Here is a 26,153-nt window from a genome sequence, read left to right as displayed (position 1 = left end):
TTTCCGCCTTCATCTCAATATACTTCTGGGGCGTTGCATATGTACTTCCGGGTGTGTTTGGTCTCCAGCAAAATGTCCGCCCGGATTTACATCCAGAGTGACTGGGCTCAGAGTCTCAGGTGGGGGAGAGGTGATTGTGGGGAAAAAAATCAGGTTATTGATATTATGGGATGTCACCTGATGGAGTTATTAATGTTATGGGATGTCACCTGATGGAGTTAATAATGTTATGGTTTGTCACATGATGCAGTGTGTGCTGTATGTGTGTTTAGGGGGCTGCACAGGCCAGGTCCTGTGTGCTCACTGCCCAGCAGAGGTGTACATGGACACCTTGTAGGCCTTTGGCTCCTTATGATCCCCTGAGGTACCATGACAACACAATCATGTCCAGAATCAATGCCGGGGGTTTGCCATCTTTGCCAAATGGAACGTCCTTACTCTCTATGTATGAGAATGTACTGTAAACAAACCTGGGAACTGGGAAGTAGACGGCGGCCCCCGGATAACAAATGACACTGTTGTATAATTGTGACATGTCGGGAATACATTTGTACAGTTAGTGACAGGTCCACTTTAACGAAGATCTCTTTTCTTTTAGGAGGGTGGAAAGAGAGGTCTGGGTGTCCTGTAAGGTTGCAGGTAAGTCGCCTGTGAACAGAGAAATCCTCAGTGTAATGCAGGGGTAGGCAACTCCGGCCCTCCAAGCTGTTGTGGAACTCCAAGTCCCACAAGGCACTGCCAGACTAATAGACACAGGTATGGCTCCCAGAGGCAGAGGAATGTTGGGAGTTGTAGTTAAAGCACAGCTGGAGGGCTGAAGTTGCCCACGCCTGGCGAGACATATCTAAAATATTCAAGCAATCATTGCTAAAATGCGCTGCTGAGATTGTTCAACGTGAGAGCTGCCGGGAGGATGATGTCAAAGAGCCAGTAGATCGGGGTTTAGAACAGAACTACAGCTCCCATGATGCTTCAGTCCTCCACAGGTTGTCAGGGGTACGCCTGTTGCAGACTGAATGACAAGGTCACATGAAGATGAACAAAATGTAAGAAGTTCACCTTCCAATTTGTAGTACCAGTAATCTTTAGGGCCCAGTCACACCATATAGAGTGCGTTCCAGAGCGTTCGGCCTCTGGAACGCAACCTCATCGGCTCACTTTGTTTTGGAGCAGGAGGGGGTGTGGCGGTGCATTGAAGTCAATGGCACCGAAGCCACGCCCCCTGCCCGCAGTATGATCGCTGGCACCCGAGCGCGTTTCAGTCAAGTGCGATCTGCACAATTGCTGCATGATTTTTTTTGCAGATGGCACTGGACCAGAACGCAGGCACTACTGTGCCACGCGTTTGGGTGCCGGCGATCGACTGCGGCTGGAGGGCGTGGCTGCGTTGCCATTGAGTTCAATGCACCACTACACCCCCTCCCACCCCAAAACAAAGTGAGCTGGCGGGGTTGCGTTCCAGAGGCTGAACGCTCTGGAACGCACTCTTTATGGTGTGACTGGGCCCTTAAAATGAACCTGTTATTCGTCTGTCCTCCCCCCCCCCTTCCTCTTCTCGACCTGGTGCCCTGTCTAATAAGGTGAAACCCTGAGCTACTGCCAGTTTTCTTTTTATTCCATATATTCTAGCCATTATACACTGCTTCCCATCCCCCCCTCCCCTGCCGAATCTCTGTAAGCAGATCCTTATGCTTAAAGTGTTTCCCAGGAATCCTGATCATATAATGACTGGTATTGGCTGTGAGTGGTCATGTGATCAGGGCCCTGTCCTGCCGGCTACTGTGTACTGCTACAGTCACAGCTGCACTTCTCAACTTCTGCACTTTTCTGCCTTCTAGGTAAACCCACCATCTATGGGAGTCTGAAGTGCAATGGAGTGGGCTCAGACGGCGTCCCCGAAATCACTTCCTCGGAAGAGTTTGTCATTCATGAGATTACAAAGGTAACGGCCGTCTCCTTGCGGATCTAATGTTGGCCAAAAATACCCGAATTCAACCCCCAGCCTAAATAATCGGGGTTAAATGGGTTAAATAATGGATTCATAGACTGTGTCATTGCATAGCACAGGAAAGTCTTCTTAGTACAGAAGGTGATCACATGACTCATTTCATCACATAGCCCCAAAATTAGAGAATTGTTCCCCATTTCAGGGCAGCGGGCAGAGCCGTGCAAATTATTTCTTTACACCCCATCAGCCAAATGCACATCCAGAACTGCTGGTATTACACATGGAGACTAACACAAGCCATTTATTCCAAACTGCATACAGCTGTGCGTGGATCAGACTTCCCCTGTGTACAAAAAAAAGTGAACCGACGCACTAAAATAAAAAGTGCACGAGGGTGCTTTTGGTCCACAATTCCCTGAAACCCCCCAGGGCACAAGCAGGGCTCCTGGCGGGCAAGGTAACCCTGGTCCACCTAGGCTAAAGCCAGGCAGACGCCGATACTTAGGGGGCTGTTGAAGCCGGTCCACCAAGTACTTGGTGAGGACTCTCCCAAGAGAGATCCCCAGGCGGGGAGAGATAAAGAAAACCCATTGGGGCCACAGAACCTCTCCGCCAACATGACAGTGGGCCCTGAAGGTTTCAGGCTAGTTGACTATCATGAGTGCAGTGTATGGAAACTATGACTTTTATGGAGTAGAGCTTGGGATCCAACAAGACAGTATAGCCATACTGGACATGGTTCTAAAATAATTAAAAAGTCCTCCAACTAAATCAATGTATAGCACAGTAAAGACATGGGTTGCATACCCTGCACTGCTGATGGCCAGAAAACCTGAAACACTAGAACACTTGTATGCAGTTTGGAAAAAGGGCTTTGCAATATTTGCCCTATAGACAAACGGTTCCGGAGGTGCATTTGGCTGTTTGGTGGTGTAAAGCAATGATTTGCATGGCTCCGCCCACTGTCCTGAAATGAGGAATAATCCTGCTATTTTTATGATATGTGATATAATTAGGCATTCTAAGAAGACACTACTGCGCTCTGCACTGACTTGGTTGGAGCACTTTTTGATTCCTTTAACCCAGGGGTTGGCAACTCTGGCCCTACAGCTGTGCTTTAACAACAAATCCCATCATGTCGCTGCCTCTGGGAGTCATGACTGTAACTGTCAGAGTCTTGCAATGTCTCATGGGACTTGTAGTTCCACAATAGCTAGAGGGCCCACCCCTGGTTTAGTCCCTTTTCACCATGACCTGTAACTTTCTCAAAAGAGAATTACCTATCCGGCCACTCAGTGTATATAATAATCCGGCCACTCAGTGTATATAATAATCTGGCCACTCAGTGTATAGAAAACATCAATCTAGTCCTTCACCATTTCAGCGCTACCACACACCTACCAGCTCTGCTACGGACCTGACCTGTAAGTCAGTGGCAATGCTGTTGATGGAAAGTAATAAACATGCATTGTGTCCATTCTTTATTTTACAGAAGAGTTTGCGGATCTCGTGTCCTGCTGAGAACATCTCCAGTAGATTTCTCCTCCCTTACACCAGCTTCGGAAGGATCCATGAGAAAAGTGTAAGGTATTCCATTTTCTTTTATGGGTTAAATAAATATTTGATGGTTTAAGGGACATTTGATTTTGTTCTGTTTTTAGTTTATCAGTTATGGATTCCGTACGGACAGGAAGTGCCATGATGTCACTTCCTTGTGTTTACATTTCCTTCTACAGAGAGCCCCTATGGAGCACTGTGGAGCAGGATCAGAAACCCAGCTCATAGTTTTAGATTTGCGGCTTACAGCTGAACTTTAAAGGAGAACTATGAGGTCAGTGATTTACACTCATCCTCATAGATAGAGCCGACGCGTGACAATGAAACTGTCACACGTCGGCTCAATAGATTGGGAAGTGATCGAACACATACCATCGCTTGCTCACTTCCCGATCATCTCCCTGCAATGAGCGCTGTCTTGTCAGTCACTGCACCCCGCATGGATTCCCCCCTCCCCTTGCCGTTCCTCCAGCGCTGAATGGAGGAACGGACGGGGCAGGGTGTAGGCACAGCTGGCTTTGCCTCTAGATAGGCAGAGCCAGCTGTCAATCAGCCAGCTGGGTGGATCTCAACAGTATTGTCGGGATCTGTCCTGGCTGCGGTGCTCTCAGTATATACCGAGCTATAGCCCGATATATACTGAGCTTTGGGTCACGGGAGGAGGTTAGTATATGTCCTCCCTTGACCCTAAAGAGAACTATGAGATAAAAAGGTTATCACATAGTTCTCTTTTTAATCTGCATATATTTTGTCTTCCATGGTCCTCTCATTAAGATGCTAATGAAATATTTAAATAAAACATTTCTGTGTTTACTACGTACATATCTTATTTTAGACCCATTGACATCATCACTGGGTTTCTGAGCTTCTCTGTGTAATCCCCTATCAACAGCCCTGAGCTGTTAAAGAGCTGTATGCTGTATAATATAAGGCTGCATTTGCACTATACCCCAGAGGTTCTGGGTATGCATCCTCTTATTTTCGGGATATGTGATGAGACCGGACATGTGAATACCTTCTGTTCTTTTTTTTTTTTACAATTAATTTATTAGGTTTTATCAATAGAACAAGAATAAGAACAAAAATAATACAACATAGATACAGACATATAGAAAATAATAATAACTAATAAATTAATAAATTATTAGTAAATAATGCAGTCTATATTCACGACAGTAAGTGGAGGAAGTGTTCTTCCAACCATCTCAAAATAAAAAAGCATGTGATAACTGTGGAGGCCTAAGAAGTGACTAATATATGTAAAAGCAGGTTTTTTTTTTTTTTTGTGTTTTTTTGTGTTTTTGTTTTTAACCCTGGCAGGGGTCTTTAATGGCTATCATGACACCCTTGTTTTTTTTATCAGAGAGAGCAAAAAAATAATGGGAAAACTCACGATGTTTACATATAGGAGGTTTATCTCTACAGAAGTGGGTCTCCTGCACACATAGAACATCACTATGCAGGGATAACGCCTCTTTCCAAAGCATAGCTCTTTAATTAGGACTGTTAAGGCCCTTAGCATTAATCGAGGTAATTTTCAAGGACATGTGAGACTACATTAATTTCGTCAGATCCGGCGACGCTGCTCACGGATCAAGCGGCCATATACTCGCGCGGCCAGACCACGCCCCCGAATACCTTCTGTTCTAAGAAGTCTTTACTGTGCTCTGTTAATAAAATCAGAAGACTTGATATTCAGATGTTATCCATGTTTTACCATACATTGTTGTCTCCCTCACAGGTCACGTGTCTGGATATCTCCTGCGGAGGGGGACTCGGTGTATCTACCAGCAGTGATGGATCAATGAAGGTCTGGCAGACCAATAATGGAGAGATCAGGGTAAGGATCTTGCTATAACCTCTTTGAATTGGGCTAAATCAAAGTACTGTAGAGCCTGGAGCTCTCACTAATAATGTGGATTTATTATTATTTATTATTATTATAGAGGATTTATATAGCGCCAACCGTTTGCGCAGCGCTTTACAATATATGGAAGACATTACAATCACAATACAAGACAAGATGGTAAGGAGGGCCCTGCCCCTGAGGGCTTACAATCTAAAAGGGAGGGGATTTAGATGTCCCATCATGCCTTTGGTTGCCAGAGGATGCTGAGATTTCAACAGGGATTGCAGATGGAGGGCCCCAAGTTGTCTGAGGCGACTGTAACCTATATTATTATTGGACTGCTAGCTTTGTGGAGGGCCAAAGCTTAAAGCTCATTGCCCCCACAACCCACCCTGAATATTTTTTTTTTTAATCTTACCTGTAGAAGGAAGATATACTCACCAATCCACCATCCTGGTTCCTTGCCGGCACTGTTTCTGGGTGCAGGGGGACCTCTAAGCCCGCACTGCAGATTTGACCGCACCGGCTACAGATTCCTCTTTTGGATCCTGAGAGTACCCCGCCACTTGACAACCAATAGGAAGTGTCTTAGATATATGGCGGTTCATATCTCTTACCTTCCCTCCACTTCAGTGTAGCAGCCTTTATCACATTGTTGGTGGGGTTTAGGTGTGAGGACCAAGTGAGTGTGTGGGGGTGAAAAAAAGCAATTTACTAAAACACCATAACACAGGAGGTGTTCAACAACTGTCCAGACTTCTGAGTATCTGAGGGCACATGTAAGAACTTTAACAAGAACCAGGGCTGGCCATCCTGTTGCAGATCAGTGGTAGGTCAGTGTCCCTAGTTAGGCTCAGGAAGTAGGAGCTGGTGGGCGATTGTGGCTAGTACAATTGTCAGGAGGATCCCCATTAACACAGGTCCCTTCCCCATGGAATCAAGAGTTCCCAGAAGAAAATATGGCTGTCTGAACCAGAGCAGCTGTATCAGAGGCCATCAGCAGCAGCAGGAGAGTCATTTAGGTCGAGCTGATGTATTTAAAGACCAATCATTCCCCTGCTCTACTGAAGAGCAGCTAGCTCCGAACTAGAAGATTGTGAGATTGGAGGTGTGCTATGTGTGTGTGCACGTTCTCAGTGGTGGAGTGTGACTTGTGTAGTGTCACATCTGGCTTTGGGTGTGCATGATATGTGGAGGGTGATGGATTCATTGGCACTAACTGACGCCATTTGAATAAACTAGTTCCTGACATGTTCCAGTTGGTGGGGTGCCTGAGGTCTGGACCCAGAGGTGGGCATCTGGTAGCCAAGCATCTGTGTCTTTGTGGTTTAGAGAGAGGAATTGGTGCTTGGTTTATTGTGATCCAGTCTGACCGCAGGATGGTCTTCATTTACAAGAAGCTGTAGAGGTCTGGCAGCTGTGAAAGGGAGTGCAGGTGGTCCATGCACTTGCTAGACCATGCTCCTCCATCAGACTCTTTACTACAGGAAAATGCAGTGAGTCAGATGAGGATAACATAGCGCATGGGGGGACACAGACATCCAACACTCCTGGAAGTGTCAAACACTGAAAAGTGTGGCAGAGGTTGCAATACTAAAATGGAGGGGAGGAAAGAGATGCAGGCCACTGGAGAGGTGAGTATACGAGCTCTTCCATTATAGGAAACTGCCAAAATATTTTTTTTTTCTGGCAAATGTCAGGGTCATTTGAAGGAAAAGTATACTTCAAATATTAAAAGTATTTTTATAAGTCTAACTGTTGCTTCAAAAGACCATTGTTCTGCAATGTTAATGGAACATTTCACCTCTCATGCGAGTGGCTTTCTCAGCTATAAAGAGAGTTAGGAACCTACCCCAGGAGTTTTATGCACACAGTTTACTTGGACAACCTAATCCAAGCACCATGTGGTCAAGAAATGTGTCAAGGTAGATGCTGATTGACCAAGAACACTGTAAAAGTTTATGACAACGCCTTGTTCTAATGATATCATCCAATCACAATGGGTGCCATGGTATTATTATTATTATACAGGATTTATATAGCGCCAACAGTTTGCGTGGCGCTTTACAATGTAAGGAAGACATTACAATCACAATACAATACAAGACAAGATGGTAAGGAGGACCCCGCCCCTGAGGGGTTATACTCTAATACATGAGTGATACATGAGGAGGTAGCTGTTTCGGGGACAGGTGTTAACCGTTTGAGTTATATGTAGCATAGTGCACCGTATTGAATGTGACTAACTCTCACACTTCATGTTTAATAAAACTGCACCTGACTCTCTGTGTATTAATCTGGTGCCGTCTCTTTATGTCATTCCAGGAGAGGATCCCAAGGCACCCATGCGTATAGATTTGACATACTGTGTCTTCTCTTCTTACAGAGAGTCCTGGAAGGTCACGTCTATGATGTCAACTGCTGCACATTCTTCCCATCCGGCATGGTAGCGCTGAGTGGCGGGATGGACGCTCAGGTGAAGATCTGGTCGGTGGAGGATGCCAGCTGCCCCGTCACATTCAAAGGACACAAAGCAGGTGGGATAAAGGCAAAATACAGAATGTATTCCACGGTTTGGGTTTTCATTCTAACCTTGATGTCATTTTTAAAGAGGTTTTGTTACTTTACCCCTTCTTCTAACTCAACGGTTAGCTCTAATGTAGGGTTCAGTAACTATTCCCTTATTCAAGTGTCACAAATGAATTTTGTGAGTGTCACAGACAGGGGTCCATATCCACTAAGAAACAGACAGAGTGGGTAATTAGGAGCGTACCTGTGGGTAGAGAGGCAGCAGCAGCTACTGACAATGGAGCATAGCAGGCTAGATCAATGATGTGTGCCAGACACTGTGTGAAGGCACCGGTGTCATGGGATGCTTTGGGGTGCAATGAAGACACGGGCGTACTGAGTTCACTTTATGACACAGGATGCTCTGGGGTTCACTAGAGTCATGGGATGCACTGGGTGCACTAAATGGCACAGGATGCTCTGGGGTGTACTAGAGTCATGGGGTGCACTGGGTACACTAGATAACACAAGATGCTTTGGGGTGTGCTGAAGTCATTGGGCAAACTGGCGTCACTAGATATACTGGATGCACTGGGCGTGCCTCAGACATTAGGTGTGCTGGCCACACTGGGTGTACCGGGTGCACTGGAGTCACGGGTGTACATGGCTCACTGGAGGCAGGCACAGAAGACACAGTCAAGTCCTGCAGCAGGGAGGGTGGCCCAACTGAAGGGTAGTGATGCGCTGAAATCCAAACAACGCAACGCTTTACAATTTTTAGCTGCAGCAATCAGGAAAGCTGTCTCCTGATTGGCTCCGGGTGAAACCTGGAAGTGTCACAGGCGGTGAGCTGGAGAGGAGGACCAGCGCTGGATCCCAGGGGAGGTACGTGCGACAATATAATGAATCTGTAACATAGAAATGCAAGCAGGTAAAAGGCATTAGTGTAAAAGACAATGCGTTGACCCTTCTTGTACAGAATCGGCAAGAACATCAGCACCAGTTTTCGGAAGCTGGAAACAAACATGTCTCACGTAAGTGATCTTCTCTGGTTTGCAGGAATCTTGGACCTGGCGATAGTGGACCGGGGGAGGAACGTTGTGTCCTGCTCAAGGGACGGAACAGCCAGGCTCTGGGATTGTGGTCATTCGGCATGCCTTGGCGTTGTGGCAGACTGTGGGGTTCCCATTAATGGAATATCACTCGGCATGGCAGACAATATTGTTAATCTTGGGACACCGGAGACAACACCCAGTAAGTTTTTATATATATAATGTGTGTATGTATCTCTGTAAAGGAACGTATCGTGGTTTTATGCACAATCTCCATTTATTTATTATGCTCAGGACTAAAATATAAAATGTAATTATTTTTTGTCGGGTAAATAGGAAATATCTTGGAATAAAACCCTGAGCAAATCAAACTGTTTATAAAATACATTTTCTCCTAAGAAAAAAACGAAATCAGTTCCTTTGTCATCTCAGTAGGTAGAATCTCATATCATCCGTTACATGCTAATGTCATTTTCAGTATTTTAAAATCTGCAGCTTTCATTAAATTTAATTCCTGGTGATCCTGCCATGAAGGTCCTTGGTCAGGCACTTCCTGTTTTGGGAGAGGGTGGGTGGGGGGTGGACAAAGCTCCATCTCTGTCTCCCAGTTGAGCCTCTATACCAGGGGTCTCGGGCTCAATTCACTCTGGGGCCACGCAACAATTTTTTTTCCCCCATGGGGGCCGCTCGCCAAATTTCATGCTTGAAAATAAGATGTAACTATGTACGGTTTGGTACTACGGACACCAAAACACAATACGGCCCCTTTCATATCTGTAAGTTTAGGTGCAATTAGGGGTTCCTGCGTCAGGAACTTACGTTTTCCTGCAGCAGGAATCCCTAATGTGGCATTTACAAGCGGCAGCTGTCACCCATGGAAGTTAATGATCAGGTGATAGCCGCTGCATGTAAACGCCTGCACACCGCATGTAATGATATGTGATATGATTTACATGCGGTTAGAAAACAGTCTCCCTGGATGCACAATCATTGCGTCCAGGGAGAGTGATTGATTCCTAACCGAATGTAATCCTATAACATACCGTTACATGCGGTGTGCAGGCGTTTACATGCAGCTGCTGTCACCTGATCATCAACTTCAATGTGTGACAGTTGCCGCTTGTTTGTTCATACCAAGATATGTCCCATCGCACTCCTGACCGGAAACAAACCCATAAGTCGGGTGGGTGCAGTAACATGAAATCGATGAATAGTCACTCGCACTCCAATTTCATACCAAGCCAATTCCTTTAAAGGAGAACTACGGGGTTAAGGCTTTTCCCCATAGTTCTCCTTAGGGTAACAGGAGGACACAAACTAGCGTCCTCCCGTCACCCTAAGCTCAGTATACCGCGAGCTACAGCTCCCTATATACTGAGACGCCGCAACTGAAGCGGATCCCGACAATTATGTCTGGATCCGCCCAGCTGCGTGAGTGACAGCTGGCTCTGCCTATCTAGAGGCAGAGCCAGCTGTACCCGCCCCCTCCCCCGTCTGTTGCGCCAGTCAGCGCTGGAGGATCGGAGCGGGGATAACCCAGTCCCTCCCCTGTCACGGCTCTCTACCGTGACAGGATCGAGAAGTGAGCGAACGCCGGTATGTGTTCGCTCACCTCCCGATCTACTGAGCTGACCTGTGACAGTCTCATTGTCACAGGTCGGCTAGAACTGAGGTGAGTGAAAAGCACTCCCCTCATAGTTCTCCTTTAATGACTTTAGTAGTGTCCCAATCATAGTGATGTTTCGGAACCAAGTGGTTCCTCCTTCAGGCAAATATTAAGATTGATTTTATGTTTGCCTAAAGAAGGAACTACTTGGTTTCCCGAAACGTCACTCTGATTGGGACACTACTAAAGTCATTAAAGGAATTGGCTTGGTATGAAATTGGAGTGCGAGTGACTATTTATCGATTTCTATCTGCCGCTTGTAAACGTCAGATTAGTCATTAGGAAAACATTATCCCTAATTGCACCTAAACTTACAGATATGAAAGGGGCCTAATGCACCCCCCCAACCCCCATACACCTAAAAAAAATACTAGCCCTGCACATTTAAAATAATACACTCCCCCCAGACCTTACTAATCCATCCTTTCGGCCAGCGCTCACTGAATGATTTCAGAGCGCTGGCCGAAAGGATCCGAGTGGCGGCACAGAGAAGCAGCTATGCGGTCTGCATCTGACAGGGATGCAGACCGTGTAGCTGCTCCAGCAAGTCAGGTACACGGTCCGTGACTGTGTGCCTGACTTGTCAGCTGGCTGCGGGCCACACAGTAATGGCTCGAGTGGCGGTACATTGAGACCACTGCTCGATATGCTGTTACCTGGGCTTCCCATAGAGTTTACAAACAAGTGATTTAATACGCATTGCACAGACATGATCTACTGTCTTCACCATAAGGAATCCAGTCCTGAGAAGTGTGACGTACGCCTGGCCCAGACCCGCTGTACGTCAATCCCACGTGACTATACACAAGTCTGAACCGAGCGTGAGCGTCACAAGGACGTGGCGATACCCCTCTCAGCCTCACCCTGCGCAGAGATTTTCCAGCTTGCAGGACACAATCTCAGGCCAGCAGACCGGGAGCGATCGTCACCAGGGTTGGGTAACTCCGCAGTTAACCCGTTACCCACAAAACTTCCACTGCCACCATGTGTTTTCCGGAATACAAACCGTGCCCAGCAAATGCTGCGACTATTCAAAACACTTAAACACTGCCTGTGATGCTGCTGTCCTCTCAGACAGGAATATGACCGATCACTATACAGTAGCGCTCTTCACAGAGGCAAGGAGACTTTAAGTTCGTATTTAGAGCGTAGAGATTTTTATATCATCCTTTAATAAAAGAAACGGTGCAGAAAATATACAGAAAAAGATATTAATAAAAGAAACAAAATATATACAACAGCAACATAAAAGGGAATAAAAGAAGAATACTCAACAGTCCTGGAATTGTGAGTTCTGACAGAGTTCAGAGACCAAGAAGCAAAGCGGAAGTCTGCAGGGCTCTCCTTCAAGCCGACTTCCAGCAGATAATGTCCAAAGCTTAAAGGGGAACTCTTCTGCGATGTTCAGACTTCTAGTTCCTCGATGATGTTCTCAAAACGACAAGAGAGATATTTTGTAATTTCACTAGGGCTGGGGCAATAAAAGATCACAGCCAGAGAGCATCTCTTCTGTGGAATGTGGAGGGGCCTTTGAAGGCCTACATGCTCTGACTGGGAAACAAACAAATTCTATTTTCTAATATTCAGACTCCAATCCCCCATCATCATCGTCACAAGAAGGACCATGCAGCCATCGCTAATGTGCATGTAGACAGGAAATAGCTACAAGAAGGACCATGCAGCCATCGCTAATGTGCATGTAGGCAGGAAATAGCTACAAGAAGGACCATGCAGCCATCGCTAATGTGCATGTAGGCAGGAAATAGCTACAAGAAGGACCATGCAGCCATCGCTAATGTGCATGTAGACAGGAAATAGCTACAAGAAGGACCATGCAGCCATCGCTAATGTGCATGTAGACAGGAAATGGCTACAAGAAGGACCGTGCAGCCATCGCTAATGTGCATGTAGACAGGAAATAGCTACAAGAAGGACCATGCAGCCATCGCTAATGTGCATGTAGACAGGAAATGGCTACAAGAAGGACCATGCAGCCATCGCTAATGTGCATGTAGACAGGAAATGGCTACAAGAATGCTACAGAATATAAGCTACACTGAGACACAACTAATGATAAAACATGTGAAAACAATGAAGTAGTTGGGGGTTACCAACAGATAAAAGTGTCTTTCTGCTGTTGCAGGTGACCGAGAGATTGGTACAGAGGGGAAGTTGCTGCTGTTGGCGCGGGAAGATAAGAAATTGGAGGGTGTCAGTCTGCACAGCCGCCAGTCTGTAAGTGCCTTGTTGATCATTTTTATTGGTTAATCAATGAAGATTGTTTTGTACGACAAAATAATTATATATTCTTTTATTTATGGTTTATCGAAGTACATGGACTACAGAACCAAAGCTGTGTAGTATATACACTTGCAGAGGATTATAGGAACAGAATGTGGACATGATGGATCACCACAAGGGGGCGGCCTTGCCTGTAGAACAGCTTTATCCTCCTGTAGGATAGTCATGTGTCTACACACCTATATTATTATTATACAGGATTTATATGGCGCCAATAGTTTGCGCGGCGCTTTACAATATAAGGAAGACATTACAGTTACAATACAATTCAAGACAAGATGGTAAGGAGGGCCCTGCCCCTGAGGGCTTACAATCTAATAGGGAGGGGCAAGTGATACACGAGGAGTGTAGCTCCCTATCTCCAGAAAGAGGATTATGGGAAATTATGGCAAGGTGGCAGCCATACCTGTAGATCAGCCTTATCCTCCTGTTTGATAGTCATGTGACTACACACCTCCTATCTCCACGTCTCCAGTAAGGGGATTATGGCAAATAATAGAGAGGTAGAGACCATGACTCTACAGCAGCTCTATCCTCCTGCAGGATAGTCATCTGACTACACAACATGCGATCCATGTTCCCACTAAGGGGGTTATGGTAAAAAATAAAAGCCACGTGACATATTTTTTCTAATCTCAGTTGCAGGCTGTGCAGTGTATATGTGACCTGCTTCAAAGCTATTTCAGGAATCTGATCAATTATTTAGAGTCATTTGGAAAGGAGTGAAAGTGTGTTTATCCTCCTGCAGGATAGTCCTGGAAATGGCCATTTGATATGTTGGGATCAGTGAGGTGACACTTTGTATGATGAGCCTAAACGGCTATATAGGTGGCACATACAATGGTTACATACCACTCTACTTGGGAAGCATGTGTCATTGACAGTTGCCATCTCACCCTCTGCCAGACACGGTCCTCAAGAGAAGAAGACAAAGAAGGAGCGCCACAACCCAGAGATTTATGATCCTTGTTAGGTTAATTCATGAATGGATTGCAGTATAATACCCTGTTTCCCTGAAAGTAAGACCTACCCCGAAAGTAAGACCTAGTTTGGTTGTAGCATGTGAGGGGGAACTTGAAGAGCAGGAGAGATGGTATCAGCCTGCAGGGACATACTGTATTAAGGGGATGACAGGGGACTCCCTCCGGCCAGCGCAGTGACAGGGAGCACTCCAGTACCATACTTCCCCAACTGCTGTCCCCCTGAAGGCACTGCTTAATGTAATGGTACTGTACTGTAATGTGTACCGGTAAATGGTACCGTACTTTACCGCACTGTCCACTGTCTGATGTCCCCACTGCTGCACCGCTGTCCCTGATGGCAAAGCATGCCAGCGCTGTAGAAAGCAAGGCTGCGGCGGCGGAGGGAGCAGAGCCGCATTAGCAGATACTTCCTCTATAGCGCCGGTTACTGTGACAGGTGGAGTGATACCAGATAACATTTGGATTGTTGTACATGAATAACTTTACATTGTTGTACATTTTGTTGCACGGTAAAAAAAAAAAATAAGACATCCCCTGAAAATAAGACCTAGTGTGTTTTGTGGGGGCAAAAAAAATATAAGACAGTGTCTTATTTTCGGGGAAACACGGTACATGATGATAGTATCTGCAAATATTAGGAATCAAAGACTCGCTGTTAGATGGACGTAATGGTTCACTGTCAGTAAAAAATGGATGGTGCTGGCAGCTTAGGTCACGAGAGGCTCCTGTAGCTGGATCATATGAGTGTTGCCGTTGGCTGGAGGTGGCGTCATGCAGCCATGTGTGCGAACAGGCTGTGCACTGGAGATGTTATTGCAGTCAGGCGCCGTGGGTACTCAGCTGGCCTGACTGGGACCCGTCGGCAGAACGGGAATATAACGCTCTACAGAAATGGAGGGCTGTCGGCAACCAGTGGCTGTAAATTGATCGTTTGAGATCGTGCCCAAGACTAGAGGACCGGGCGGTCAGTCTCCCTAGGTGGTGGGGATGTCGGTCTGGGAGGTCGGCTACGCGTTTCGAGGCTATATGCCTCTTTTTCAAGCCCGAGATGAAGTGTCAAGAACGGGCGGGAGATACAGGGGTTTAAAAAAGTGACAGATGGGCGGAGCTTGGGATAGTGTAAGGCTGCTATTGGCAGATGTATTAGGAGGGGGTTGGTCTTAACCTATAATAGACGGCATTGCTGCCGCATGTTTTAATAAATCAATCGTGGACACCTATTGAAAAAAAAACATTTAATCATATTGGTTTAAAAAATGAAGCGAAAGTCAAAGTATATAAATACCTGAAATAAATATATTATAGACAGCAGAGTGTGACTGCTCTCTGAGTTTTATCTCCCGCTTGTACCAGGTTGTGGTGTTGCTTATGATTACAGGTTCTCTTTAAATAAACAAGCCTGACCCATAGAGTTTTTGCTCCTGTGTCCTCTCTCTCACCATGCTGTGAAGTTCTCTCTCTTTCCCTCTTTTGTAGGTTTTCACTTTTGATGGGTCAGATGCTTTCAACTGCTGCACTTTCCTCTCCAGCCTCGTCATCCTGGCCGGGAGTCAAGATGGAAACATCTACCAGCTGGACATCCGAAACACAAAGTGAGATATCGCACACACATACCGTCATCCTGCTTTGGCCCATCAGGATATCTCTACCTATCGCTCTTCTCTCCCTATCGCTCTTCTCTGGCTATCGCTCTTCTCTGCCTCTCGCTCTTCTCTACCTATCGCTCTTCACTCCCTATCGCTCTTCTCCCCCTATCGCTCTTCTCTGGCTATCGCTCTTCTCTGCCTCTCGCTCTTCTCTACCTATCGCTCTTCACTCCCTATCGCTCTTCTCCCCCTATCGCTCTTCTCTGGCTATCGCTCTTCTCTGCCTCTCGCTCTTCTCTACCTATCGCTCTTCACTCCCTATCGCTCTTCTCCCCCTATCGCTCTTCTCTGGCTATCGCTCTTCTCTGCCTCTCGCTCTTCTCTACCTATCGCTCTTCACTCCCTATCGCTCTTCTCCCCCTATCGCTCTTCTCTGGCTATCGCTCTTCTCTGCCTCTCGCTCTTCTCTACCTATCGCTCTTCACTCCCTATCGCTCTTCTCCCCCTATCGCTCTTCTCTGGCTATCGCTCTTCTCTGCCTCTCGCTCTTCTCTACCTATCGCTCTTCACTCCCTATCGCTCTTCTCCCCCTATCGCTCTTCTCTGGCTATCGCTCTTCTCTGCCTCTCGCTCTTCTCTACCTATCGCTCTTCACTCCCTATCGCTCTTCTCCCCCTATCGCTCTTCTCTGGCTATCGCTCTTCTCTGCCTCTCGCTCTTCTCTACCTATCGCTCTTCACTCCCTATCGCTCTTCTCCCCCTATCGCTCTTCTCTGGCTATCGCTCTTCTCTGCCTCTCGCTCTTCTCTACCTATCGCTCTTCACTCCCTATCGCTCTTCTCCCCCTATCGCTCTTCTCTGGCTATCGCTCTTCTCTGCCTCTCGCTCTTCTCTACCTATCGCTCTTCACTCCCTATCGCTCTTCTCCCCCTATCGCTCTTCTCTGGCTATCGCTCTTCTCTGCCTCTCGCTCTTCTCTACCTATCGCTCTTCACTCCCTATCGCTCTTCTCCCCCTATCGCTCTTCTCTGGCTATCGCTCTTCTCTGCCTCTCGCTCTTCTCTACCTATCGCTCTTCACTCCCTATCGCTCTTCTCCCCCTATCGCTCTTCTCTGGCTATCGCTCTTCTCTGCCTCTCGCTCTTCTCTACCTATCGCTCTTCACTCCCTATCGCTCTTCTCCCCCTATCGCTCTTCTCTGGCTATCGCTCTTCTCTGCCTCTCGCTCTTCTCTACCTATCGCTCTTCACTCCCTATCGCTCTTCTGTGCCTATCGCTCTTCTCTACCTCTCGCTCTTCTCTACCTCTTGCTCTCTCTAGCTCTCCACATATACTGTATCTATCAGTGAACCCAGAAGCATCTGCAGTTGTGTGCAAATTACAAAATTTCATGAAAAGTAGAGCTTGACCCCATTTTTTCTGCTTCTCAGCGTGTCTCTATGGGTTAGACCACACATGAAATTAACCAGTAGTGAACATTGGGCGTACTTGAAATGTCTAAAAAGACTTCATCAAAGTACACAAGGTGTGCGTAGTACACTGCCTCACTGCCACTCCAACCCTGCTCCCCCAATCCCCGGCCAGACATCGAAGCTGTGTTCACACTTGGCCGTTTTTCAGCGCCGATCGAAGCGCTGAAAAACGCTCAAACAGTGAAATCCCATTAATTGTTATGGGCATGGTTCCCACCTGGGCGTTTTTCAGCGCTTCGACTTGTTACAAAGCAGTAACAAATACTACTAAAGCTTCTTTCGGGCGTATTTCAGCGCGTCTCCATTTCACTTCGTTATCAGGATTTTGTAAACGCGCGTTTGCCACACGTTTCATGGACGGAAAAACGTGCAGGCCCGAAATGCGCGTCAAACGCGCATATTACGAACGCCCAGGTGTGAACCCAGCCTAATGGAGTTGCTGTGTAAATATAACAGCTATATCAGCTATTGCTGGACTGTTTGGCACAGTGTTTATAAACAATGTTTAGACAGGAGTCAGGGATACAATGTAACATTATCACTTTTGTATTCAATTTGTTGCATTTATCTGCAGATTAAAGGAAAACTATGAGGTGGGTGCTTTTCACCTCACCTCATAGTTCTAGCCGACCTGTGACAATGACACTGTCACAGGTCGGCTCAGTAGATCGGGAGGTGAGCGAACACATACCGGCGTTCTCTCACCTCTTAATCCTGTCACGGCTCTCTGCCGTGACAGGGGAGAGGATGGATTCCCCCCTCCGATCCTCCAGCGCTGACTGGCGGAACGGACGGGGGAGGGGCGGGTACAGCTGGCTCTGCCTCTAGATAGGCAGAGACCGCTGTCACTCACGCAGCTGGGCGGATCCCGGCATAATTGTCGGGATTTGCTTCAGCTGCGGCGTCTCAGTATACCGCAAGCTACAGCTCGCGGTATACTGACTGAGCCTAGGGTGACGGGAGGACGCTAGTTTGTGTCCTCCCGTTACCCTAAGGAGAACTATGGGGAAAAGCCTTAACCCCATAGTTCCCCTTTAAAGGGATGAGCTTCGATCTGAATATGATGTCAGTTGAAGTAACCTGACAAGTAAAAAAAAAAGATTTTTTAAATAAAACTTGTTCCTATTTAACCCCTTATTCACTCCTCAATTTACCCTAATCGGCCCTAATTATTGGTGGTGGGAGGGAGAGAACAAGGGAGGGCAAAATATATGCAGATTAAATGTCCGCTTTAAAACGAGGTGGCCATGTTGATGTTAATTTTGCTAGTGTTAACTTTTATCAGTCAGTATAACATTTTCTTGTTTCAGGGTTCCCGTACAGACTATCTGCAAGTCCGGAGCTCCGGTACTATGCCTGGCGCCGTTCAGAGAGGGGTTCATTGCCAGCCAAGGTATGAATGGAGTACTCTGTCATTTAACATGGCACGGCATGAAGAGTGTGTCTGCTGTCATTCAACAGAGGCATTTCCAGCTGCCTGACCAGTGCAAGAGTAACTTTGCAAGTCTAACATCAAATTACTGGAAAATATGGAACTTTAAAGGTCACAAATCAAGTAACAAATGTCAATTAAGTCATTTTATATAAAAAGGTTTTTAGTTCAAAAAGTGCAAAGGTCACAGATTGCAATTAGCCTCAAATTTTGCCTAACCCAGAGCCGTAGCCAGCTCCTTTTGCGTCTGAGGCAAGAAAAAAAAACCGTGCCCCGTCCACAGGCCGGTGACATCAACCAGCGCCACGCACTTGTGGTGTCATGTGCCCCGCCTGCAGGATGTTTTTATTTATTTATTTTTACTATTGGGGGTGGTTTTGGGGAAATATTAGGGATCTAAACAGCCCCCTGATATTTCCCTTTTAAAATAGAAAAAGAAATTGAGGATACAAAGTCCTCAATCTCTTTTTCTGCAGCCTCTGTTCTAAATGAATGGAAAGTACAGAGGCTTCCCATTCATTCAGAAAATATTTACTATCATCCAGTTTCTGAATGGGGAGAATCCTCTCTACTGAGTGCTTCTCCCCATTGAGAAACTCATGAATGAACACGAAGTGTTGTAAAGCACGTCCTGTCCCTTCATAACTGGGGACACATATTACTGCGTGTCCCCAGTTATTTACAGTAGAAAGGCATCATGGCACACTCACAAACCAGCATGTAAAACAACTTGTCTCACCGCTAAGGTTAATAACAGAGGTTTGGATACACGTCTTCTGCAGAGAATGTGAAAGCCGCACTGCCGCGCCAAGGCACCTCTTATAGTGCGGTCCTGACTCTAAACTATGAGAGTCTCCATCTTGGAGCACATGGGGGCAGAAGATTTCAAATTGGGTGCAGGTTTAGTTTAGTTTAGAGTTAGGACCGCGCTATAAGAGGTGCCTTGGCGCGGCAGTGCGGCTTTCACATCCTTTGCAGAAGACGTGTATCCAAACCTCTGTCATTGTCCTTAGTGGTGAGACAAGTTGTTTTACATGCTGGTTTGTGAGTGTGCCATGATGCCTTTCTACTGTTCTACTGTTCAAAGCCCATTTCGTGTGCACCTTACTGTATAACTGGGGAGAAATTGTTGAGTGTGTTTGTCATTTGTTTTGCTTGCCCAGTTATTTACAAACACTGGAGTGATCAGCTGATCGCTCCAGTGTTTGCTCTGCACAGAGGATCGGTACATATCACAGATAAGTACCAATCCTCCGCTCGGCCATGGACAGAGCATTTCCTCTGGATCCCCGCTGCTCTCCCGGGCAGAGGCGGTGAGGATCCGAGGAGAAGTGAAGGAAGCACTGAAGCCGGCCGGGGGGATCTGCTGTCTCTCACCGCAGCGCTTTCTTCACTTCTCCTCGGATCCCTGCTGCATTCAGATGGGGGAGAGCAGCCAGATCCAGAGGAGAAGCCCCACTTCTCCCTGCTGGCTGATCCCTGGCTGCACCTCTTCCCACGCACCTGTGCCCAAGGAGGTATTTGTAGGAGGAGAGGAGGAGGTATTTGTAGGAGGAGAGGAGGAGGTATTTGTAGGAGGAGAGGAGGAGGTATTTGTAGGAGGAGAGGACGAGGTATTTGTAGTCCAAATCAGGAGAGCAGCCTAAGGTGACCACACTGCTCCTTCATACATAGTGTACAGTGAGCGTTGTCACCCTGGGACAGGAAGTGTGTTACTAGCAGGATCACCAGGTGATAATTCAAAGGCAAGAAGCCTACAAAAACAGCTTTCTGACTTTAGGATTGTGTTGTCGTTGTTTCCTGTATAACATTAGCAGCTGATTGATTTGATATTCTCCAATCCGCAGGTGACGGGACCTGCTTCATCCTCCAGCAGGACTCTGACCATCTTCTAGAGCTCACAGAGCCAGACTGTGACCCCGTGTACAAGGTAGGCAATTATATCATCACTGAGTGTGCAGTTTCTATTTATACTGATGGTATAGAGTATGGAGAGTTTAGATCCCAAGACCGGTTTGTGTTTGATGTCTGTGATCCCATAAAGGAGATTTCCCTTAACTTCCTGTCATTATGACTGGTGGTAAAGCTGGCCGAACACGTGACAACTTTCTGGAAACCATTATCGTCTCCCTACAGGGCTTCAATCACAGACAGAGAGCCTAAAAGCAAACGGCTCCTGCTGCACACGTTCAGTGCTGTTGGAATCCTGTGTCATCGGTGCGCCCTGTACGGCATGTTTGTTTGTGAAATAGAGATTTTTACATAAACGGTAAAAAAAATAACACAAAAACATATCAAAACTTACAAAAAAATTATGCCCAAAACCATTAAAGTTTCTCATTAAAGCAACTGCAAATCATAATAAATATTCCCTTGCAAAGGGGAGATATTATTATTTCCTGTCCTAATTCAAGAGCTGTGGTGCCTGGAGAACCTTCTTCAGCAGTGTCAGATATTTGGTCCCCTGCTGAGCACTGTGGTTCCTTCTAACGACACCTGTTGGTCACTGCAACAGTAGGTAGTGATGTAGGTGCCAGTGAAAGGAACCACACAAAGGAGAAACAGGACACCAATGAGCTCATCGCTCCGTCTTTCTTCTTTTTTTTCTCCTATCAGCATGCTCCTTGTTAGCACGTGAGCACTGCAGCGCAGCTGATTGGCTGCCAGGAGTCTCCTGGCCCGTCAGTCAAGCTATGATCCAATGATGGGTGGCACAGACTCCTGGCCAGTCAGTCAAGCAATAAAGTAATGGTGGGTGGGACAGACCGGGAGTCTCCTGCTTGGTCAGTCGGTCAGATCTAATGGTGGGCGGGACAGTCTCCTGTCACTCAAGCGTGATGTAATGGTGGGCGACGTTACATGACGAGTGACCTGGGGAAGGAGCGGGCACAGCAGCTATGGGTTTTACATACAGGATGTTGGCTACACTGAACCCTGGAAATGCTGCATTTTGTTAAAGGTTGAGCATTGGCTGAGGCTTTAAATGCAAATGGAATATAATATTTGGTGAAGGTAGGGAGGGACTTTTAAAAAAGACTGATAAAAAAAAAAAATGTCTGACAGAGTTGTAAATCTGTCACTCTTCTCCCCTTGCTCTGTGACCGCGTTGATCAATGTCCCCGTTTCCCCTGCAGGTGGCGCTCTCTGAGAAGATGGTTTACACTTGCTGCAGAGACGGAACCGTCCGCAAATACCAGCTGACCGACTTGTGACCAACACATGGACCTGGTCATATCTGACACAACCAAAGGACACATTGATGTACGAGCCTGAGGAAAGAGAACCTGTCATACAGACTTTCCATTCCTGGAACATCAATAGAAAACTGAAACACCAAATTTCCTTCAGCAGCATTTTCCGCTCTGTGAACCCCGGAGTCCTTTCCACATCAATAGCACCCTATAGAGGAAAGTGAACCTGAGAGGGCTGAAATATAAAGGTTAAAAATGTTGACTTCTGGGCCCTGGGCTGTCATCCTCCATCTGGCTTCTCTACCTACTGAAGCACTGACCAGGAACAGGCAAGTGGTCCCCCAAAAAACTGAAGACCTGGCATGCTTGTTCTAGGGTGGTGACTTCCAAGGTAGTGAAGCCAGGATGAGGATGACAGCCCAGGAGCCTGCCCCCTTTAGAATCAAACATGGAGGTTAGTTTTGTCGGCACAGGTTCCCTTGTAGTGTTGAGCGGAGCAGGCAAGGGTTAGATCCCCTGTTAGCTTTCTATCTCTGTTTTATAATACAGGTGAAACTCGAATAATTAGAATATCGTGCAAAGTTCATTTATTTCACTAATGCAACTTAAAAGGTGAAACTAATATATGAGAGAGACTCATTACATGCAAAGCGAGATAGTTCAAGCCGTGATTTGTCATCATTGTGATGATTATGGCTTACAGCTCATGAAACCCCCAAGAACCCCAAATCCACAACCTCAAAAAAGTAGATTATTACATGCAATCAATAAAACACGGATTGTACATAGAACAATATCTGACCTCTGAAAAGTACAAGCATGCATATGTACTCAGTACTTGGTTTGGGCCCCTTTTGCAGCACTTACTGCAATTACTTTTGCACGATATTCTAATTATTCGAGTTTCACCTGTATGTTGTGTCAGTGACAGAGAAAAGTGCAGACTTTGTGACTGATTCTAAGTTCACACCTTGGCAATTCAGGGCCAATGCACACCTAGGCGACACCTCACCGCGCGGCAATCGTGCACGATTCCGCGCCGTCAGGAGTTGCCCAGGTGTGCACCGGCCCTGTGATCTCGCCTGTGTGCACCGATCGCGCTGTGGGTGCCATTATTTTCCCGCTGTGATTCTGCCCGTGCTTCCGAACATGATCGCGGCTAAAACAGCTGCGTGTCGTGTATGGCAAAAAAAAGGTACATGTACCTTTTATCTGCGATTGCCATGCAGATGTCACCCCATTTGAAATCAATGGGGCTGCGCAGCATTCGCGGCCTGCATTGTGCAGGACCGTGTGATCCCAGATCGTGTAGGTCTGCACCGGACCTTAGATGCTAAAATGTTTTCGTGTGGTTGACGTGCGACTGTTAATTGAAAACTGCGCAGTTTGGGACCCAAACTGCACGACAACCGCCCCGAAAATAGCTCCTGCACCTCTACGCGCGACAGGCGATTTTGTCCCCGTGACAAACTGCAAAGATGTGAACAGCCTCCATTGATTTCAATGTGCATCTGTGTTTTGCCTGATAAATCGCCTAGGTGTGAACCTAGCCTCAAATTATTGATGCCGGAAGTTCAGGATGACCAGACGGATTTGCAGAATGACAAGTCGGCAATGATGGCTTACTCCAGGGGTAGCCAAACTCCAGCTATTGTGGAACTACAAGTCTCATGAGGCATCGACACCCACAGGCATGACTGCTGAAGGCAGATGCATGATGGGACTGTAGTTTCACCGCAGCTGGAGGGCCGGAGTTTGGCTACACCTGGCCTACATGTTTTTGTCATAAAGGGGTTCCATTAAAGGCACAGTCCACTTTTTAGCTCATGATCCGCCTATATTTAGGGTATAGCATGAAGCATGGTCACATACAGCATACCCCTAAACCCAAACTGCCCCCCTTCCCCCTAACTTGAATTGCAGGGTGCTCCTTGCTGCAGGTTGTTGTTTTTTTTCAGCACCGGTGCATGGCTGGGGATCTGTGAAAGCAAATACTCCCACCACTGCAGAGGGCACCGGCAGCATGGCGTCACCGCAATTGTAGTCCATTCAGCACTTCCTCCAGCCCCGTAACAGAACATCCGTTCCTCCAAACAAACCTGCGGCTTGGGGTCCACAATGAGCGACATGCTGATCACAGTCGCAATGCTCTGCAGGCCTGAATGCAAACATTTCATAAATGCACATTTTTTATTTCATCATTATCTGTGCGTTTATTAATATTTCCAGTGAGGTGGACTGTGCCTTTTAAAGGAGAACTATGAGGGGGGAGGGGCTTTTCACTCACCTCATAGTTCTAGCCGACCTGTGACAATGAGACTGTCACAGGTCGGCTCGGTAGATCGGGAGGTGAGCGAACACATACCGGCGTTCGCTCACCTCTCCATCCTGTTACTGTTCTCTGCCATGACAGGGGAGGGGCTGGATTCCCCCCTCCCCTCCCCGCTCCGATCCGCCAGCGCTGACTGGAGGAACGGACGGGGGAGGGGGCGGGTACAGCTGTCTCTGCCTCTAGATAGGCAGAGCCAGCTGTCAGTCACGCAGCTGGGCGGATCCCGGCATAATTGTCGGGATCCGCTTCAGCTGCGGCGTCTCAGTATACCGCGAGCTACAGCTCCCTATATACTGAGGTTAGGGTGACGGGAGGAAGCTAGTTTGTGTCCTCCCGTTACCCTAAGGAGAACTATGGGGAAAAGACTTAACCCCGTAGTTCTCCTTTAAGGGATTGGGGTCATAATAAAGTTTGGGGTTATATATAGGGTCGGGGAGAGTTGGTTTTCTCAGGTATGATTTTTATTTTCATTTGCTGTCATGAATTGCCTAAATCTGCAAATGCCACAACTGCCACTTTGTTTATGTTTGAAAGCCCAAAATGGCGCCACCCTCACCTGATCGTTACCTTAGTGATGAGCCTGTAGGGCCAGTAGTGTGGAGCCTGGGCTTGGCGTGAACCCAGATTAACAGAGTGTGCCCCAGCCTGCTCATAACTGACCAACACCTCCCCCTCCATGGCCAATCAGTTGCGGCACCCCGCAGCGATGCGCCACAAAGGGGCGGGGAATGCCGCTGTTGCCATTAATTGGGTTGGGAGGGGGAATGTGGGGTGGCAGTCACAGTTTTAAGCACAGTGATGTGATTAGCACTTCTGCCTTGTAGCTCGGGGGGTCCCTGGCTCAAATTCCAGCCAGGTCACTATCTACAAGGAGTTTGCATGTTCTCCCTGTGCTTGCCTGGGTTTCCTCCCACACTCCAAAGACATGATGGAATGTTAATTGGCTCCTCTATGTATGCAGTTGAGATAAGAACCTTTAGATTGTAAGCTCCTTGAGGGCAGGGACTGATGTGAATGTGTAAAATTGTCGGCTATATATATATATATACCAATCATAATAATAAGCGGGCTTGGGCGCAAACTCAAGCAAACTTGGTTGTCACTAAGCCCGGGCTCATCACTAATCGCAAGCAATGCTCCCAGATAGACCCAGCTATGGCCGCTCTTGGTCCTCCCAGAAGGCGCCCCCTGGTGGTCGAAGATGGAAATTGAATCTGTTTTGTCTCCAGTTATGGACGCGGTTTAGAAGTGATCACGTCCTGTGATGAACACAATGCGATTTAGATCCCAACAATCGGATATTTAAAATGCTGCCATTCAATAAAATGTTCTTTTCCTTTTGTAATGATTGTGTGGTGTGTATTCGAGATCACATGATGTCACTTTATGGACCCAGGAGGACTAAAGAGAAACTGTGATTGGTTTGGGGTCAATTTTATTTTAAAATCTAACTCCAGAATATTTTTTTTTTATAGTTTTGGCCAGGGTGGGAAAGAGTTACATCTTACCTCCAGTCTGGCACAGTTGTACCGCCTCCTCTCCTGGACTGAAATGGCTTCCTCTGATATCACAGCACACTGCGAGCTTCTCACAATGTGCATTAGAAGCTGCAGAGAGTCAGATACAGAATAATCAAAGACGGCAAGAGAAATAATTTTCTATAGCAGATTGGGAAAAGCTAAAACCCCTAACCCTGGGGGTAGCCAAACTCCGGCCCTCCAGCTGTGGTGAAACTACAAATCCCATGATGCATTTCTCTGCGGGAGTCATGTCTGTGAAAATCTTACAATGCCTCATGGGATTTGTAGTTCCACCACAGCTGGAGGGCTGGAGTTTGGCTTCCCCTGCCCTATCCAGTAGACGTGCGCCCGCAAAAAAATTGTTAGCAGTAGTATGTAAAAATTTTCGTTGCAGAAAAGTGACATTAGACAAAAGAAAAAATACTTTTTTTTTTTTTAAACAGTCCGCAGAAGTAAAAAATTAGGTCTGGTAGAAATTTTAAGGGGAAACCCACCCCCAAGAAATGGGTAAAAAAAACATGGGGTCCCCCCCTAAAATTCCTAACTAGACCCTTATTACGAGCACAGGCCCGGCAGTGGGAACGAATGACCGCCTATCCACCTCCCTGCACCATATCGGTCCACATGCCCTCGGCATTGGGAGGGTGCTTTTCCAGTGGCCCCCCTTGAAAAGCACTTTGTCCCCATGCCAATGAGGACAAGGGCCTCTTTTGCCACAACCCTGACCTGGTGGTGGTAGGAGTCTGTGGGCAGGGG

At 46.9% G+C, this 26,153-nt stretch overlaps 1 protein-coding gene across 2 annotated transcripts; it reads left to right on the top strand.

The window, feature by feature from the left end:
* Positions 1-61: 61 nt before the first annotated feature.
* PAAF1 (proteasomal ATPase associated factor 1) lies at positions 62-21,573 on the top strand. 2 transcript variants are annotated; one of them, XM_018572550.1, is made up of 12 exons: positions 62-119; positions 599-639; positions 1,839-1,942; positions 3,441-3,530; positions 5,247-5,345; positions 7,741-7,891; positions 8,922-9,116; positions 12,724-12,815; positions 15,341-15,456; positions 18,233-18,315; positions 20,202-20,284; positions 21,489-21,573. In XM_018572550.1, exons 1-12 carry the CDS (start codon positions 73-75, stop codon positions 21,564-21,566), a joined length of 1,179 nt encoding a protein of 392 aa, XP_018428052.1. In that variant the 5' UTR covers positions 62-72; the 3' UTR covers positions 21,567-21,573. The 2 variants fall into 2 exon arrangements, with proteins under 2 accessions (XP_018428052.1, XP_018428053.1); XM_018572551.1 differs by lacking the exons at positions 62-119; positions 599-639; positions 1,839-1,942 and having other exon boundaries at positions 3,463-3,535.
* Positions 21,574-26,153: the final 4,580 nt, after the last annotated feature.

The sequence above is a fragment of the Nanorana parkeri genome, unplaced genomic scaffold (genome assembly GCF_000935625.1).
Source record: "Nanorana parkeri isolate BGI_ZX_2015 unplaced genomic scaffold, ASM93562v1 scaffold2065, whole genome shotgun sequence".
Classification (NCBI taxonomy): Eukaryota; Metazoa; Chordata; class Amphibia; order Anura; family Dicroglossidae; genus Nanorana; species Nanorana parkeri.
The sequence above is the reverse complement of the archived record's forward strand: the minus strand, read 5'-3'. Positions and strand labels throughout refer to the sequence as shown.

Excerpts from the sequence above, each read along its gene's own strand:
- PAAF1 (XM_018572550.1), top strand. The coding sequence starts at position 73 with ATGTCCGCCCGGATTTACATCCAGAGTGACTGGGCTCAGAGTCTCAG. Across the intron at positions 5,346-7,740 it reads CCAATAATGGAGAGATCAGG|AGAGTCCTGGAAGGTCACGT; the intron begins GTAAGGATCTTG and ends CTCTTCTTACAG. Across the intron at positions 9,117-12,723 it reads GACACCGGAGACAACACCCA|GTGACCGAGAGATTGGTACA; the intron begins GTAAGTTTTTAT and ends CTGCTGTTGCAG.